Here is an 18175-nt window from a genome sequence, read left to right on the forward strand (position 1 = left end):
ACGGGCTCCCGCCATGGCGAAGCCCCCGGCGGTGGCGGCGGCGGCGGCGGCGGCGTCGGAGGAGCTGAGCCAGGTGCCGGACGAGGAACTGCTGCGCTGGAGCAAGGAGGAGCTGGCGCGGCGGCTGCGGCGCGCCGAGGGCGAGAAGGTGGGCCTCATGCTGGAGCACGGCGGCCTGATGCGCGACGTGAACCGGCGGCTGCAGCAGCACCTGCTGGAGATCCGCGGCCTCAAGGACGTGAACCAGCGGCTGCAGGACGATAACCAGGAGCTGCGGGAGCTCTGCTGTTTCCTGGACGACGACCGGCAGAAAGGGCGCAAGCTGGCTCGCGAGTGGCAGCGCTTCGGGCGCCACGCGGCCGGCGCCGTGTGGCACGAGGTGGCCCGCTCGCAGCAGAAGCTGCGGGAGCTCGAGGCGCGCCAGGAGGCCCTGCTACGCGAGAACCTGGAGCTCAAAGAGCTGGTGCTGGTGCTGGACGAGGAGCGCGCGGCGCTGGCGGCGGCGGGGGGCGCTGGCGGCGGCGGCGGTGGCGGCGGCGGCGGCGGCGGCGCGGGCTCCCGCAGCTCCATCGACAGCCAGGCCAGCCTGAGCGGTCCCCTGGCGGGCAGCGCGGCGGGCTCCGGTGCCCGCGACGTTGGCGACGGCAGCAGCACGTCCAGTGCGGGCAGCGGCGGCAGCCCGGACCACCACCACCATGTCCCACCCGCCCTGCTGCCCCCGGGGCCGCACAAGGGTCCCGACGGCAAGGCCGGAGCCACGCGCCGGTCCCTGGATGACCTGTCAGCGCCGCCGCACCACCGGAGCATCCCTAACGGCCTGCACGGTAAGCACCTCCCCCGGGGCGGAAGCCCAGGGGTGTGGTGGGAATGGGGTCGAGCCCCCTGGACCCGTCCGCAGCAAATGGAGCATCCGGCGGTGGTGGTGTCCCCCGTCTAGCTGGTGCCGCAGAAAAGTTTCTCATCCACACCTTTTTGTGTTCGTGGCTGGCACTCCGGGGCTGTTTAGGGGTGTCTCTCATCCCACCCTGAAAACACTTGTGGGCGGAGGGAAGTTTTTCTTGGGAGACTATGACAGGCCCCTAAGCTAAAGCAAGTGAATTTCCCTGTGTGGTTGGAGCCACAGTTACCCCTACTCACGGCCGTGCTGTGCCTGTGGCTGGTATCCTCCCCTGCTTCCTTCCCTGCCCTATCTCCTGGACTGGGCTGCCACACCAGCACCGCGGTTGAGACCTTGACGCAGCTGGGCCAGGGCACTCAGGGTTAAGATAAGAGTCTTCCTGGCTTCCCATAAACCCTGCAGTACTGGTTGGGACACCTTTCCCAACTTGGTCTCTACCATTTTCCCCAGAGGATACATTTGGAATGGGTTCTGACTTCTCCGTGTGCCTCAGTTTTCCTTGCTTCCTTGCTTTTAAGTTGGAGAGGCTGATGCCTGCCTGGCCCGGGTGTGAGGTGGAGCTAGATAATACCCCTGAAGAGATTTGTAAGCTTGATCGCCTTACAGGGAAGTGCTGGGGTCATTTGTGGCTAGTGTGAGGGTGGGAGGTCAGCTCTGTTTTCCTCAACCTGTTGCTGTTGGCCCTGTGCTCAGGGTGTCCCTGTCTAGGGTCTGTGATGGCTGCCCCTTCCCTGTTTCCCCACAGTTTTTAGGAGCTTGGTGGCACCCACCTCTGCCTGAACTGTTGCCTGGTGGTGGAGAATAACCAGCCCTTTCTGTTCTCCTTAAAGCCTCTCCCTGTCCAGGCACTGTCAAGGCTTAGAAGAATTTCCCTTTCCCAAACTGACAGCTCGAGCTGAAGCCCAAGCTTTTTCTTTAGTTTGTCCTCGCCAAGCCTTCTGCAGGTGTATGGGGGTGGTCACAGGTAGGAGCTGCAGACCCCAGCCTGTCAGGTGGAGGTTTCCTCCTTTTTTACCATCCAGAGCGTGAGAGTTCAGGAAAGGACTTCAGCTAGAGGGATATTTTGTTACAGATTAGCAATCTACCACAGCAACTCGGGTTTCTTTTTGTAACACTGCATTCTCAGCCCCTCCTCTCCCTCCCCTTAAGCCCCAGATGCAGAGTTCCTGCTTAATTTGTTGGGGATGGACACCCGTCCTTACAGTGCTTGCATCCCTTTGGCTTCCAGGGGCTCTGGGAGGGTCAGTGTTCTGGGTCCTGATTTCCCCAAATGCATGGTGAAGGAGGAGAATCTTTGTAGTTCAGGAAACCCAGTGTTGCTGGTTTTCAGCAGTGTCGTCAGTAACCCTTGGCCAGCGCCACTGTCCGCAGGACACTGCCTCGCTTGAGTGTCTCCACCTCTTTGCAGGCGGTGGTGTTTTGTGCTAGGAGATGTGGGTCTGGCCCAGAGTTCCAGTTGCAGTAGTGAATAATGCAGCAGGGAGGGACCTGGCCTGGAGGTTTTCCACCCCACAGGGGATAGGTAGGGGTTGAAGTGTCCTGTTTCCAACAGACACCCCCCCCCCCCATGTCCTTGCAACAAAACTGCTGCAGACTTCCTAGCAGCCAAGCTTTGCTTTGGCACGAAACAAAAACTCAGCAGTGTTATTACAAATTTCAGTTACACACTGGATTGTTCTTTTTAGTTCTGTCTCTGGAAGTCAGTGGGTGGCCGGCAGTGTCCTCTCTCTGATGTGCACAGAATTCCAGGAAACAAGGAAAACTGGGCTTTTCTGTGCGGGGACCTGAAGCTTTACTTTGTTCTTGAGGAGCAGGACTGAGCTGAGAGAGACAGAGACAGACAGACAGACTAGGTGTGTGTGTGTGTGGGGGGGCTTGGTGTGTGCTCACAGGAGTCCTGGGCAGGTTGCCTCAGCCCTGTTTTATGTATATGCAAGGGGAGAAACAGAAAGGACCCCCACCTTGCCTTGCTGGGGTCTCCACCAGGGCTTTTGCTGTTTCTGCCAAGAATGGTTTGAGGTCCTGCAGTTGCCATTTTTGCTTCTCCAGTTTGGGTAAAAGGGATGCTCCCCTCTTCTTGATCCCTGACCCCACTGTGCCTTTTTCCTTCTGTGCTGGGAAGTGTTACTTCCTTATCAGTGCCTCATTGATAACAGGGGCTGGGCATCTCGACTCCCTCATGTATCCTGGGGCAACTTGGTTAATTTTGCTCCCTGTCCTTCTTCTGGATGGCGGAGGGGAGCCCACGGAGTCCTGTACTCCAGGAAAGTCCCCTGCCCACACTGGTCTGGCGGTTGTCGGTGGAGTCCGCCACGGGAGGCCCGCCAGCACGTTTTGGCTGCTCTTCCAAACTGTTTGCCTTTGAGACTGCCCATGGGCACATTCACATCTGAGCTCCTTGTGCGGTGTGTGGCTGCTTGCAGAGCCAGGGAACCAAGGCCCTGCAGCCCTCTCTGGGGAAGCTGTGCTGCTGTGCAGCCAGGCAGGTAGTCCTAGAAGGCCTCAGGTGACAGTGGTGGAGGGAGCCTTCTGTAGTCCAGGCAGCCCTGGCTGAGGTGGGCTTGGCCAGCCTGTGAATGCATGTGCAAAGGGCTCCATGTTGGGCGGGCACTGGACGGCCACTGGGTTCCTTTGGAGAGGTTGGGTCCTGGCTGGTTGAAGTCAGGTCTAAGGTGCCCTTGCTGTCGCTCCAATCCAGTCCTGCAGGATTACACAATTTAAATGCCAGAAATCCAGCCGTCCCCCTCCATTCCCCCAATTGAGGTGATTTTCAGAAAAAATTTTATTTTTCCTCTGGGGGTGTAGCTCAGGGATAGAGAGAGCATTTGCTCAGCACAGTATGGGACTCTGTGGACAGCAACACACACACACACACACACACACACACACACACACACACGGCAGAAAAGACAGCACTTGCAGTTAGTTTTTTCCCTCCTATCCCTCTAGCCCACCACCCATCCCCTGCTCTTGGGTGTGTGTGTGCCCTTTTGTCCCAGACCCCCAAGCCCTGTGGCCCTGGTAGCTAACCCAAAAGCTCCATCAAGCCTGTGAGTGAGTGAGTGCCATTTATCTTTTCACGTTTGGTTTTGGGTTAAAATTTTGAGCCAGTCAATGAGCAGGGTTTGATCACCCATTTGTGTTTTTGTTGGTTTTGGGAGGCTGAAGTAGGGGGGGTGGCCTGGGCCTTTAAAAAAAAGACAGAGCAAGCCGCCTCAGGGCTCTACTAATAAGACTGCCTTTGCCTGCCAGCCTGGAGCAAAGGTCAGAGGAGATAATGGGCGGGTTATGCAAGCTCCCCCTCCCCTCCCAGCCTGACCCTGGTAGAGGGGTCCTGTGAGATTGTCCATGGGCGTGGGTGCTATGTCCTCAGGGTCCCCAGGAATTCTCCGGCAGGTGACCCACTCATCACATCACATTTACCACAAAGAGCTTGCCCGCTGCTGAGGGCCACCTTGAGCTCCTGGGAGGCCTGGAGAGGTGCTGGGTATTTCTCTGGTTCCCACAGGGCAGGCTGGGGTCTGCAGTGAGCCCTATGGGGGAGGGCACCTGAAGTAAAAGAGTCCCGTTCTTCCCAGGAGGGCTTCAACTCTCCTTTTCGGAGCGGAGCTGCGTCCACGCAGGGACGCCCCTCCACATATCTTCCTCTTATGCTCTCACTTTCCTACACCAGGCTGGTTTCCCGTCCCAGTGGTCATTCCACCTCAGCTCCAGCCTGCGTTGGGCCTCTGAGCTCCTGGCACACAAACCTCGTTCAGTATTGGTCCGTGGCCAGCATATTTTATGAGGAAAACCGGCTCCTACTTATACCTGTGTCCAGCAGGCCTGTGGCAGTTACTTACACAGCTCCTTGGCAGTCTCAGGCAGGTCCCTGAGCCACTCATCTGTAAAATGGAAACTGTGACAAAACTGGGAGGCGGAAGGTGCCTTCGTATAACACTGTGTGAAGGCAACTTCTCTGGGATGGAACGCCCAGTGCTGAGCTTTAAGGCATAGGAGCAGTGCGGCCTGCTGCCGAGCGCTCTAGCTCCACTAGCTCCAGGGTCAAAAGGACCTGAGTGAACTCTGGCCTCCTTGGTCTGTGACCATACTGACCCTCCTGGCCCCAGGCTTTCTTCTGTAATATCCTGCTTCTATAGCTGCGCCTTTAAAGGAGGGGTCTGTAACTTCCATTTTCATCTGGATAGCGTTCCCATTCTGGGAAGTGCTGCTCGGGAATAGAGTGGGGAACCCCCTGGCCCACACTTGTGAGTGGAGCCTTTGTGCCCAGTCCTGTCTTCTTGTCAGGTTGAATAGAAGAAAGATGGCTTTGTAGTCAAGAAAGAGCAGAATGGCTAAGCTCTGAAGGTGGGAACTGGAACAGGGTGTGGAGAGGCCAAGGTTCACTCAGTGCGTCTGGACCCACAATGGACAGGAAGCATAGAGAAGCTGAGTTTGGTGCTATGGCCTGGACGTTCCAGTGACTCAGAGTTCAGTGACTGCCGAGGAACGCCGTCCAGGTAAATCCTGTGACCCCTGAGCCAAGAGTCCTCATTAGGGAGGCGTGTGATCATCCTTCTGGGCGCTGGTGAAGGGCTTTCCTGTGGGTAGGACTTGTAGATGCCCAAGTCTCGGGTTGTGCTAGGGAAGACTTGTCAGGGGTGAGAGGGCAGCTGGAAGTGGGCATTGACCTTGTAGTTGTTCCTTAAAACAGGAAGGAAAACATTAGCTTAAGTTTAATGAGCATCAGTACTCCAAAATTCTCAGTGCCTTTACAGTGATTCATGTCATCTGGCCTGGGAGTGGCAGTTAAGGAGCGTCTCCCTGGTGACTGTTCCCTAGGCTGGGCTAAGGGCAGGAGCAAGAAGCTCAGGGCCTCCGGGATGGCCATGGCTCCAAGCCCTGACACCAGCCCCTGTTTGCCTCCTTGGACCTCTGAATTGTAGTGTTAGGTGACCCTGGGCTCCAGAGGGATCGGGTCAGACCCTTGTGGGAGACGTTTTGTCTACATCCCAACCTGAACTCTGCTGCCATTACAGAATGGTTAGGACGCAAACCCCTTGCGGCCCACACAGGGGCTGCCTTGGGGATTTCAGAAATACGAGTACCTAGTTCCCATCTTCCTTGAGGCTCAGGGACAAGGGGACCTCGACAGAAGCCGCAAGGCCTGGAGACAGGAACAAACTCCTCCCCTAAAGCTATAGGGTTTATTTTATTTTATTTTTAAAGGTTTCGATGGGTATGGTGGTATGAGCCTTTAATCTCTGTCTGGAGGCAGATGCAGGTGGATCTCTGGGGTTCAGGCCAGCCAGGGTTACATAGTGAGACCCTGTCTTTAAAAAAAGAAAAGAAATCGTATTTTATGTGCATGACTGTTTTGCCTGCACCACATGTATGCAGGTCAGAAGAGGGTGTAGGATCCCCTGGAACTGAAGTTACCTATGGTTGGTTGTGAGCCACCTTGTGGGTGCTGGGAACCGAACTAGAGTCTTCTGCAAGAGCAGCCAGTGCTCCTAACACTGATCTACCTCCCCAGCCCCCCATCCTTGTGGTGTTAGAGTCAGGGATAGCCCCCACCTCTTCCTCTAAGATGTCTCCCTGCAGGCCTATGGTTCTGAACAGATGAGGAGCTGGGTCACCCAAAGGCAGGTGCCTGGTCTTAATGAGTCCCCAACAGTCTCCAGCTCTCTGGGGAGCAGGTCAGGAAGCCCTGGAGTGCTGCCCATTCATCAGCTGATTCTCTGGAAATGCCGTGTAGCCGTATTTCACCGAGGTACGGGCCCCGCCCCGGAGGCCAGCAATCCTACTTCCTGGTCCTGCACACTGGGCCCTGGATGGCCTGTCAGGGTGGCATTACTGTCTTCTCAGCCCATTCCCTTCTCCATAGTGCTGTGGGGACAGGTCTGGGGGTCCGTCTGTGCCTCACTACAGGGTCCTCTCTCTCCCTTTGTCCCTTCCCCTGTCAGTCAGTGCTGTCCTAGAGTAGATGGCATTTAGAGTGCTGGCTTCTTGGAGCAGAGGAAATGCCTGGCCAGGAAGAGCCGGAAACCCTGAGCAAGCTGTATGGAATCCTCTGGCTGTAAGGAGGAAGCTGGGAGGGAAGGGGACCCACCCTTGGGTCTGTCATTCCTGTCTGTCCGTTTGGGAGCCTGGGGTCCTGGGCCTCTTGACTCCTAGAGTTGACACTGGGGTGAGGGTGGGGGCAGGGTAGGCTCCTAACCTGTCCTTTGGATAGTTACAAATTAGTGAATGATTTTTGCAAAGAATTGATATTTTACCTGCTCCATACAACAGCTCGGCCGTGGCGTCCTCCTCAGTTTGGGGCAGGACTCAGGCTTACTGGGGCTGCCTTCGACTTCACACACACTTGAAATGGTGACCTGATGGGGCTACGGAGGCCAGGACTCTGTCTGGGCCATTACTCCTCCTGAGGGCCTGATGGAATTACCGGCCTCCGCTATCTGATGGCGCTGAGTTCAGGACAGCGCCGAATGCAACATTCTAGCGCATGTTCGTTGGCTGGGTGTGAGGATGCCTGCCCCTGCGTGCAGTCATTGGGCACAGCCTGGTCTCCTGGAGCATACAATAGGTGTGCACCCAGAGCCAGGGATGAGGGGCTTTGTAGAAGGGCTAGGGGCGACTGTCTCGTTTTAAACTGGATAGAGGTCAAGCCGCTGTGGTCACCTCCCGCCCCCCTTTTGTTTTTCTTTTCTTCATTTACTATTCTTGGCACCAAATGGTCTTTATCTACTTCCAGAAAAGGAAGCCTGCCACGGTGGTGGTGTGGGTACAAGCTCACCTTCTCAATCATCGCTAAGGTCACAACTTTGCTTTTGTCTGTGGTTCCTTGACCACTTCCTTTTTTTTTTTTGAGACAGGGTCTTACTATATAACTCTGGTTGGCCTGGAACTCACTATGTAGACCAGGCTACCTTAAATTTACAGGTATACCCCTGCCTCTGCTGCAACTAAACTCAAGTGCCACCATACCTGACTGACTAACAAACACACACCATTGTTTGGGTCCAGTCTCAGAGCAGGACTCAGGGCCATGGTAGTTGCTGCATTTGTTTGTTTGTTTTTTGGGGGTGGTCCTGTGGGCAGTGAGAGCTGGAGTCTTTATGGGAGGCTCTGGAGAAACCTGTGGGACCCACCGAGCTGGGCTCTATCTGTTGGTCAGCCAATGGGGGATTCTGGCCCAGTCTCCCAGGCTGGGGTGTGGAGGGAGGGAGGCAGAGAAGACCAGTATCAGTTTAAGGTTGGCTTGTGTTGCCCTCTCACTGTGCTGTGTGGGTACACGGCTCTAGTGGGCCCAGTTGAGGGCTTGCAAGCAGCTGCAGAAAGCTAGGCCCGTTTTTCACACACCCCCTGCAACCCCCCCACCTCTCCACCCCCCACCCCACCATCTCTAAGTTATAGCTGGGCACAGATGTAGCCACACCCCTAATGTGCAGGACAAGTCTGCCCTGAAGGGAGTGGTAATGGCTGTTAGGCTATATTGAAGGGGACAGACGCAGGCAGGGCCGGTGGCATGGAGATGGCAGCTATTGAGCAGAGTCGACCCATTTCCAGAAATAGAACAGCCACTGTCAGGGGGACGCATCTCTTTGTCTCCCCAAATCTGTCTTCCCGTCAGCTTCCACGTTGTAAGGCAAGAAGGAGGCTTGCTCTTGTCTAGGAATCAGAGGCCCCAGCGAGCACCCTGCTCCCCTGCCCGTCACAAGGGCTCAATTGTGCGCGGGGCCCTGAATGCACCCGCCTGTCACCGCGTGCGGCACCGGCTGGCCTCCCTAATGAGCCCGCTATGGGAGTGGCCCTTTGTGGCAGGTTCCGGCCACACTGCCTGGGCCAAGGCTCCATTTCCCAGCCGCCTGGCTGCTTAATGACTCTTCCATAAGCGCACGGGACAATGGGACGCTCCCCCCACGCCCACCCTTTTTGTTCCCCATATTTTCAGCAGCCTGTACACCCCACCCTTGTGCACATTCAGAAGTGAGGAGGGTCTTACTCTCTCAGCTCCTTCTGTCCAAGCCTCCCTTCCTCTGCCCTTAGGTCAGCTCCTCCTGAAGGGGACCTCCACCCCCACCCCAGATTATCTCCTTTCTTTTGTTCCTCTTGGGTCTCTCCACACTAGCAAACAGGCTAGTGTTTCCTTGTCCAGAGCAATAAAAGGAAACCTGTCCTTCTACTATCCTGCACTCCTTCCTAGCGGGGGTGGGGTGGGGGGTGGGGTGGGGAGCCTCCCTCACTGTGGACTGGAATTTCTGCTGCCTCTTGCAGCAGACCCTGGGGAAGGTGGCTCGCATTAGCAGAGATCCTGTCGAATTCGCTGCCCCCTGACAGGTGTTCCAGTTACTCCTGTCTCCCACCTCCTGCTAGCAATGTGAGTTCTCTTTCCAGCCTGAGGTTTGGCCCCTGGATGTTGGCCCTGGGATTTCCGGTCACCATGTTGGGCACCTGTATCCCGAGGGTTTGGGCCCCTGCCTTTGACCTGTGTCCCCATATACTCTCTGCCTGAATCTTGGCCAGCTCCACTTCAAGGTCTCTCGGCTGTGACCCTGAGCTGCTTCAGTCTAGTGTGATTGCAGCGAAGTGGGTGGAACAGGGCTTCCCAGTGGAACAGTCCCTTGACAGCTCTGCAGGGCAGCACTAGTGTAGACAATCCCTCCTGAGTTTGTGACTCCCGCTTGCCCACACAAGTTGGGGTGTCCAAGCCTGGGCTTGACGACTTGAGTGTATCCCCACCCATCTCAGTGGCTCTGTCATCTGGGTCCTGGGGCTTTTTTAGTGTCCCTTTCCTGCCTGTGTGACATGTGGCCCTCATTCATTCCGCCAGGGTCATGGAGGGTGCCCTGTGGTGCTGGGTGCCAGCTCATGTGTTGGACACAGCTGGGACCCACGTCTGCAGGAAACTCAAGTCCTGAGAGTGTTCCCTAGCTCCTGGGGTCCTCTCCAGAACTCAGCCAGTTGGTTCCCAGCTGGCAGCTTTTCATTTCTCAAAGGAGGCCAGAAAGGGTGCTGAATCAGCAAACAAAGAAAATGGTTTGTAAGCTGAAGGGGTGGTGGGGTAGGGACACAGGCCAGTGACATGCTTCCTGCCCTGCGTTCCCTCTTAGAGGAGAGGCCGAAGGCTGCCCTGGACACACTGCCATTGATTACTTGTAATGCCTAAGGCTGTGACTGGCAAGTGGGCATACCTCTCTTGGGGTTAAATGAGCTGCCAGGGTCCAGCTGTGGGCCTTTTCTCTAGCTGTCTCTGGTGATGAGTCCATTACACACCACACCTGAGGCTCTGGCCCTGGGCTGGCCATTTCCCGCCTGCTCACCGCAGCTTCGTTTGTGCTGAGCCTGCTGAGAGAGAGAGAGAGAAAGAGAGAGAGAGAGTGTGTTTTAGGGTGACATTGATCTGATCTCAGTGACATACCCTAGAGAGAGACTGGACATAGTGCCCTGCAAACTGTAGGGGGGAGTGGGACACTGGGGCTTCCCTGACCCTGTGGGAGGTCACAGGAGCCCCCTCCTAGCCTTGGTCTTGTATGTACAACAGCATAGCTGAAGTGGGGGGACTAGGATGGGAGCAGGCACATGGATCCGGGGAGTCAGAGTTCCCAGTGGCCTCTAGTTTTCTCTGCTGCCCCCAGGACCCCTTAGTTTCTTGATTCTCTTCGAGGGCTGGCTAAGTGTGGGACTTTCCCCTGAGGCAGTCTGGGGCAGCCGCTCCAGGAGCCCCACCCTGGGAGGCAGTCCCCAAAGCTGGCATCTCTTTGATCTTTAGCCCCGACCCTTACCCCTTCCCACCATGTTAGGAGCTTGTCCCGTGGGTGCTAGCATATTTGTGGTCATTGTGGCCAGCTGCAGAGCGAGCCACGCTGACTTCTAGGGTTCCTGGGTTTTGGTGAACAGGAAGAGACAGGAGGGGGAGGGGCAGGCTGACCTCCCACCAGTTGCTAATGGTCTTTGGACGTGGCACCCCTCTGGTGGTCAGGGATTCTGGAACCATTCCTAACCTTTGGGCTTCTCCAGGTTACTCTGCTGCTTCTCGTCCTTGTCTAGATCTTTGTGCATTGACTAAATGCTCAGTGGCCTCTGTGGCTTGTTAGCTAGGGTAACCTCGGCTACCCTCCACCCCCCAAGCTTCTGAAAAGTCTGTGCACTCATTCATCAACTGTCCCAGGGACAGAACCAACAGCTTTTATCCACTGGCTCAGCATGGATGAAGAACCCCAGTTGTTGGGTTAGTGAGCCCAAGGCTTCTAAAAAACAGAAATCAGCCCAGTCAGGAACCCCACAGAACGCAGGGTAGGAAGTAGGAGGTGGAGCTGCCAGGTGTCCTGAGCCAGCTGGCTCAACATCTGGAATTCCCAGAAGGCCTTTCCTGTGCCTGTAGGCTAACAAGCTCTGTGTGCCCCTTGCCACATCTCTCCTTGAAGGTCACCCTGGGGACATTGTGTGTGCCGGAGCTTTAGTGTCCCCACCGGCTCTGTCCTGATGGGTTTATTTCTCCCTTAGTCTCTGCCCAATCTCTCCCCTTCTCAGTTTACCTATCTTTGGGTTGAGGTGGTTGTGTCGGGTCTCTGATTTCCAGAGACCCTTAAGGGGACCTAGAAGTCCAAACCTTTCCTGATTTGCAGCCTCACTTAGATGGCTTCCCCTAGATTAGCAGATTTCCCAGGCCAGACAAACCAGTGGTATCTTCCCCTCCCCCCCCCATTCTTGTTTCGGGGCTTTAAGCACCCAAGTTTCTGGCCTCAGGCTGTCGCTTTCCAAATGCTGAGCCAGTTGGGGGCCTGTCCTGACCCAGAAGCAGCAGCCACCGGATCGTTTCGCTGCTGCACCCACACCCGGTGGAGGATTTGGTTTCCCCTGCCCTCTCCTCCCTTCAGGCATCCCCTGCCAGCTCCTCGTCGCTGCCCCCAAAACAGCCATGGATGGAAAGGGAAGACCAAAGGCAGGAGAGACTCACTCCCTTCTTTTTAAGAAAATTTTATTCTTGTACACATCATGTGTGTGGGGGGACAGAGGGGAGTGAGTGTGTGCGTGGGGAGGGGCATGCCTGTGCCATGGCACACATGTGGAGGTTGAGGGCAATTTTCAGGAGTTATTTGACCTCAGGTCGCCAGGCTTTCCAGGGAAGTGCCTTTACCAGCTGAGCCATTTTATAGGCGCCTCCTTCCGATTGTTGACCTCTCCTTGCTCTTGTGCACCTGGCCCCCAGTGATTTTCAGATGTGTTAATGGGCTCTTTCTCTTGTTCCGAGAACCCGCCCTGGCTGTTGACAGGCTCAGGAGGGCAGGGCTAGCCTGGGGGCAAAGAGAAAGGCATTTGTGTATCCCATAGACACCTTCCCCTTTGACTCTAAATAGTGTGCTAATTACACCAGTTCCCTCTGGGGCGTAAGGGACCCCAGCAGGTGCCTGAAGCCTCAGCTAGTGCTGAGCTGTCTGTGTCCCGTAGTAGGGAGACGGGAGGATGCTATGTGCACTGTGGGTGCCCAGGCGTGCCGCACATCCCAGGAGAGGGCTCGGTGGCATGTGATGCCCTCACACCGCTCAGAACCATGTGCATTTTAAAACTTGCTAGTTGCTTTGGGGATTTTCCACTTAATGTCCTTGGGCTCTGATCAACTGTGGGTGACCAAAGCTGGGGATAATGTGGGTCTCCTCATGTTGGAGGAAGGCTATCTTGTTCTGTTTGGCCCTTCCTTCCCCTCCTCCTGAGTTCAGCACAGCCCCTGATTGGGCAAATGGCAAGTCTTGCCTGGGGGAGGTGGCATGGGTGTGTAGCCTTGCATGCAGAGGCAGCTAGGAGGGCCTAGTGGGGGCTCTTGGGGAGGCTGACACACTGTCATTCAGGCAGCAGCCATCTCTGAGACCGCTGAAATGAGGGACTCTAGGCGAGGGTGGCCTCCTGCTGCCACACTGTCCTACTTTTGCGTATTTGGACGAGGAAGCAGACCCTCTGACATTCTGGGGAAACTGGGACAGACAGACAGATCCTCAGGCCCTGTGGGCCTCTGTTTGCCTCTGACCTTGTTCTGAGAAGTATGGCTGCCTGGAAAGAGGTCTGTCCAGGCCTCTGGGCTCTGTGATTTTCTTTACCCCAGGCCTTTCCTGTGGAACCTCACAGGCAACTGGGAATCTGCTCAGCGTGCGGCAGTTCAGCTATGATGAGCTGGGAACTCTCTTAATTAAGATTTGTTTTTATTATTCTTATATATGTGTATGTGTCTGTTTGAGTGAATACCACAGGTGTGTAGGAGCCCGTGGAGGTTGACAGAGGTCGTAGGACCCCTTGAAGCTGGAGTTACAGGGGGTTATGAATCACTTGACAGCTCGATACAGGTGTGGGAACCTAACTCAGGTCCTCTGGAAGAGCAGTCCTTGCTCTTAACTGCTGGTCTCGAACTCACAGACATCCGCCGCCTGCGTTTGCCTGCTGAGTTCTGGGATTAAAGGTGCACACCACACCTGGCTTAAAGTGGACTCTTTACTCACGAGATCTCTGAGAATCTAGGCCATGGAACACTTGTATGCAGTTTCTTGATTTTTTTTTTCTTTTAAAAACTAATAAGGGAATTTACAAGTAAGAGCTCCATCTGAGGTGTCTTGGAAGCTTTGTTCTGACTGTCAGTCAGCCTCGGGTGTAGAAGCAGGCTCCTTGGGCTGTAGCAGGTATGCTTCCAAAGGATGAGGGGTCTGAGCCTTCGAGGAGGGGACCATTGGGACCTGTGGGGTGTCACCCAGGAGTCCTGCCTGAAGCCTTGGGCTGGCCCGGGGCAGGGCTGTGGAAGGTGAGACATCCCAGTACCCGCTGCTTCTCCATGTCTGTTTTACTCATTTAGAGCCCCGGGGGACATGCAGTCCAGAGCAGGCCTGGTGGGGAGTTTGTGGGGAAGGGGGAGTGGATGTCCGCTCTTGCTCTGCCCAGTTCTCGCCTGTCAGCACCACCCCACACCACCCTGGTTTAAAGGGGTAGGGACCTCCGCCTGCCATGACTCGGAGGCTTGCAAAAGTTACAGCTTTCTTTAGTCACAGCATCTTGATGGCAGCAGCATGGCTGATGGAAAGAGTAGCCAGTGCCAGCCTTGCCAGCCTGCCCTCCTCAGGGCTAGCTTCTGCTCTCAGCGCAGTATCTGTGGCACAGACGGCAGCGGCCACGTGTGTGAGGACCTTCTTTCCAAACACGAGTGCAGTTGTCAGTTAAGGGCTCTGGGGGGAGGGGCCGGCCCCCTGCCTTGGTCTTGTGGATGTTGGAACAAGGGCCCCTGGAGTTCCCCTCACCCTCCCTGAGCTCCTCTAGTATGCTGTGGTGCGCCCCCCTACTGTGAGAGCAGGCCTTAGTGGTTCATGAAGTACCTTGACCTTCAAAATTCTGGGTCAAGCTTGCTCCAGCGGCCATGCCACCTGCTGTTTCGGCCTCTGACGGCAGATGGGACCTGTGTGCCCCGGGTGCTTGCTGTGGTCTGTTTCTCCAGTCCCCGAGCTGCATCCCACTTGGCTGTGTGTGGGAGACAGATGGAGGGCTGTCTCTAGCGAGGGACGACAGGACACAGTTCTCTGCTGGAGCCCGGCAGGACTTAGGAACCTGGTTTATTCAAGCAGGCTGCACCTATGAGTCCGTTGCCAGGTCCCCACCCCTTGAGGTTCATTTGTAAGGCCCCCTGAAATTACCCGCCAACCAGGTCTGTCCCTCTCCTGGCCCTAACATCACACGGGGGGGGGGGGGGTCAGCGCTGACACATGGTGTGGGCATCGTCAAGGCGGGGAGGCGTGAGATGGAAACGTCTGTCCACCTGCTGCCCACAGTTCTGGACCCTGGCTGTGTCCCCCGCTGCTCCACTCCCCACTTCAGACAGCGGCCCAGGGAAGAAGAGCCCCAGGCCTGTGCCTTCCTGCTGTGCTTGGCCAAGTGCTGGCTTGGTTTTGTCATGTTAACTTGCTGGGCAGGGCCCAGGTGTGTGTGTGTGTGTGTGTGTGTGTGTGTGTGTTGACTTGGTTGACACACTGAGACTGTCACCTAAGGTCTGGAGAGCCCTCACACCTGAGCTCTGGTTGTGGCTTCACCTGTGTGACCCTAGACAAGCCACAGGAAGCCAAGCGCCTCACTTTCCAGCACTGTTTCTTGTCCTGGGCTGATGAGGGTCATGAAGGAGATGCGTGCATGGTGACATGAACCTTTTCAAAGCTGAGAAACTTTATGAATCCCCTTCACCTGAAGGGGACATTGGGACAAAGAGAAGTTCTGTAGTTTGCTTAGAATCTCAGAAAAAGACAGCAGCAGAGCTGGGCTCTTACCTTGACCACTCTGGGGTTTCCTACCTAACCCCACCTGTCCTGTTTCTGAACACAGATAAGCAGATGCCTTTTCCGTAGCTGTGACTTAGCCTATTCCCAAACGACAGCTGTCTGTTGCAGAACGCTAGAGCTATAACTGTTTCCTGCACAACACCCCGGTGGCCTCTGCCCCTGCAGTGTGGCCGTGGTGACCCTGCGATGGTCAGTTAGCCTAGGTCTCCAGGAGGACCCACTGCTGAATTAAATGCATCAGGTGGCCATTCTTTTGGAGGGTGGTCCTCATCTCCCTTGTGGGCAGTTGCGTGGACTTGGCAGGTCAAACACCAGTAGGAAACTCCAACCAAGTGTCCGATTTCTCCTAGTACATCGCATACCCCGGATGCTGGCTCTGCCTTTGTTTGCGTCTGAAGGGCAGTAGGCACTACCAGGTTACCAGAACCTCTCCTTGGTGTAATGGGCCACAGTGTGGGTGTGGAGCGGTGAGCGTGATGCCTCCATGTGGGTCTGGGCTCAGTGTGAAGTGGTGCACGCAGCTTGGTGCGGTGTGATGACCAAACGCTCAGGGCCTTGTGCTGGACAAACCTTCAGGGTGGGGAGGATCCAACAGCTGCTGCCCCAGCTGGTCCTCTCAGGCCTCAGGCGCTCTCCTATCCCCACACCTGTGATGGATCACCTGGGATGCCACCTGCCCCCGGTCCCTCCGCAGCCCATTGCTCACGGTAGGAAACCTCCGAAGATAAGGAAGTGTTCACAAGTGGAAGTTAGAAATTGTCAAGAATCCTTCCCATGTGACATCCCCTCCAGCCAATGGCAACATCTCGTTGTAAGCATATAGTGTATTGTCAGAGCCAGAATCACGGATCCGAGCTCAGCGCGGAGAACCTGGCCATAGACCAGCCCTCTCTGTTGTGTGAGATTTTATTGTTTGTACTAGACCCAGCATACATATTTTTAATTACTTTTAATTTTGTGTGTGTTATATGTTTGTATGTCCACTAGTGTGTGCCTATGCTCAGAGGCCAGAGGAAGATGTTGGGTATGCTGCTGTGTCGCCCTTGTACCCTTGAAACAGGGTCTTGCACCGAACCTGGAGCAAGTCAGGTGGTCAGGAAGCCCCAGCCATCCTCCCACCCTCGCCTGGTGCTGGGGTTTCAGGTGCCCTCAGCTGCGCCCAGCTTCTTAGGTGGGTGCCGGGGATTTGAACTCATGTCCTCACGCTTGTACAGCTAGCACTCTCAGCCATCGAGCTGTCTCCCCAGCCTTCATTGAACATTTTTTTTTTTTTAAAGCTTTATTTCTCAGAGCAATTTTTAGACCTGCAGAAGATCGGAGAGGGCAGTGTTCCAAGTGTTCCGGCAGCTCCTCCCCCCCCCCCCCCGTCCTCTACCATTATTAACTTTCACATCAGAGCGGTACGTTTGCTCCAGAGAACGAGCAGACACTGATCAGTTAGCATCAGCCGGAGTCTCAGCTCTGGTCAGATTCCCTCAGTTTTTACTTCATGCTGTTTTTTGTTATTGTTCTGTTGGAGCTTATCCAAGACACACATTTAAAGGTACAGGTTTTGCCACATGGGCTGGCTATGGTTTTTACCTCCATTTGTTTTTCCATGAGCATGTCAGGATGATTGGCTTTATTTTTGCTTATCTATCTATTTGTCTGTCTGTTTTTGTTTTTGTTTTTTTTTGTTTGTTTGTTTATTTGAGGTAGGGTTTCTCTGTGTACCTCTAGCTGTCCTGGAACTCACTCTGTAGAGCAGGCTGGCCTTGAACTCACAGAGATCTGCCTGGAAGTGCTGGGATTAAAGGTGTGCAATGCCATGCCAGGCTAAGATGACTGTTTTCACATGCCATTCTAAATAGCCTTTTTCTTGTCGTTTTGGGTAGCTGTACCCTGTCCTGGGCGCCTTGGAGTGGTCAGAAGGGAAGCTGCACCTAGCATTGTAACATATACGCCACACAGCGTCTGGTGTGAAGGAGACTTATTGTGGGAAAGGGGGAGGGGGAAGAGAGAAGAGGGTGTCCATGAGAGACTTCTTAGTCACAGCTATCCAACCTGACAGAGCGGGCCGCAACACACCTGATCACAGCCTTGTGGCACACCAGCCCCCCCCCCCCCCGTGCCGCCCTCCCCCCCCATCCAGGCATCTAGTAGCCACTGGCTATGCTTACCCGAGCTGTCTGGTGTTAATAAGGGTCTGAAGCAGCCAGACCCATGTAGATGGAGCATGGCCTCTGGTAAAGGAGAAGGTTGTGCATGCGTGTGTGTGTGTGTGTGTGTGTGTGTGTGTGTGTGTGTGTTTGTGTGTGTGTGTGTGTTGGCCCTGTCATCTGGATCTAAGTCCACCACTCCTGTGAGCCTCAGTTCCCCTCTGCAGAAGTTGGATACCCTCAAGTGTCCTTGGGCCTGTTGGGAGAAGCTGGCAAGGATTTTCAGGGTAGCGCTGGGTTGTTGCCATTTGTGTTGAAGAAAGCCCAGGTGAGGACTAAACAACCTTTTGGATGAACTTCTGGTGCCGGGGTTGGAACCAGGGCCTGGTGCCTGCCAAGTATATCCTGTACGACTATCTACACTCCAGCCTCTGAACTGCCTTTCCTTACCAACTGTATCACTCAGGTCAAAGATTGTTGTGTTTAAAAAAGCTGCTCCTATCTCAGGGGCCATTTCCAGAGGGGTCTGGCTCCCCTCCCCCCACTGTAGCCTTTCAGGCCATGAGCATCAGGTCCCAGAGACAGGATGTTTCTCTGTGAGCCCATTGAGAAATCCCCCTGGAAATCCTCCTTTGGCAAGGCGCAGGCGGGTGAGAGAATCGGAGACAATGGGGAACACGGGAACAAAAGGCACCATTGTTCAGGCTGCCCAGGCTGGGGTCAGTGGGTGCCTAGCTAGGATAGCCAGACCCATGCCCAGGCCATGAATTTCTGCTTCCCAGGGCTTGGCCATGAGCCCCGGGGCGGTGGGGGGGGTGGGTTGGGGAGAAGGGAGCCCCGCTGACCCGGGTCCA

At 55.4% G+C, this 18175-nt stretch overlaps 1 protein-coding gene across 3 annotated transcripts in view; it reads left to right on the top strand.

Annotated features, from left to right (window-relative positions):
- Positions 1-7: 7 nt before the first annotated feature.
- The window catches only part of Ccdc85c (coiled-coil domain containing 85C), a 65049-nt gene continuing 46881 nt past the window's right edge, over positions 8-18175 (top strand). For all 3 annotated transcript variants that reach the window (XM_055592850.1, XM_055592851.1, XM_055592852.1), the window contains exon 1: positions 8-824. In XM_055592850.1, the coding sequence (XP_055448825.1) occupies positions 14-824 (811 nt within the window). In that variant the 5' untranslated portion in view covers positions 8-13. The remainder of the gene's footprint in view (positions 825-18175) is intronic.

Source organism: Psammomys obesus, unplaced genomic scaffold, assembly GCF_907164565.1.
Source record: "Psammomys obesus unplaced genomic scaffold, mPsaObe1.curated_primary_1811, whole genome shotgun sequence".
In the NCBI taxonomy this organism is placed as follows: Eukaryota; Metazoa; Chordata; class Mammalia; order Rodentia; family Muridae; genus Psammomys; species Psammomys obesus.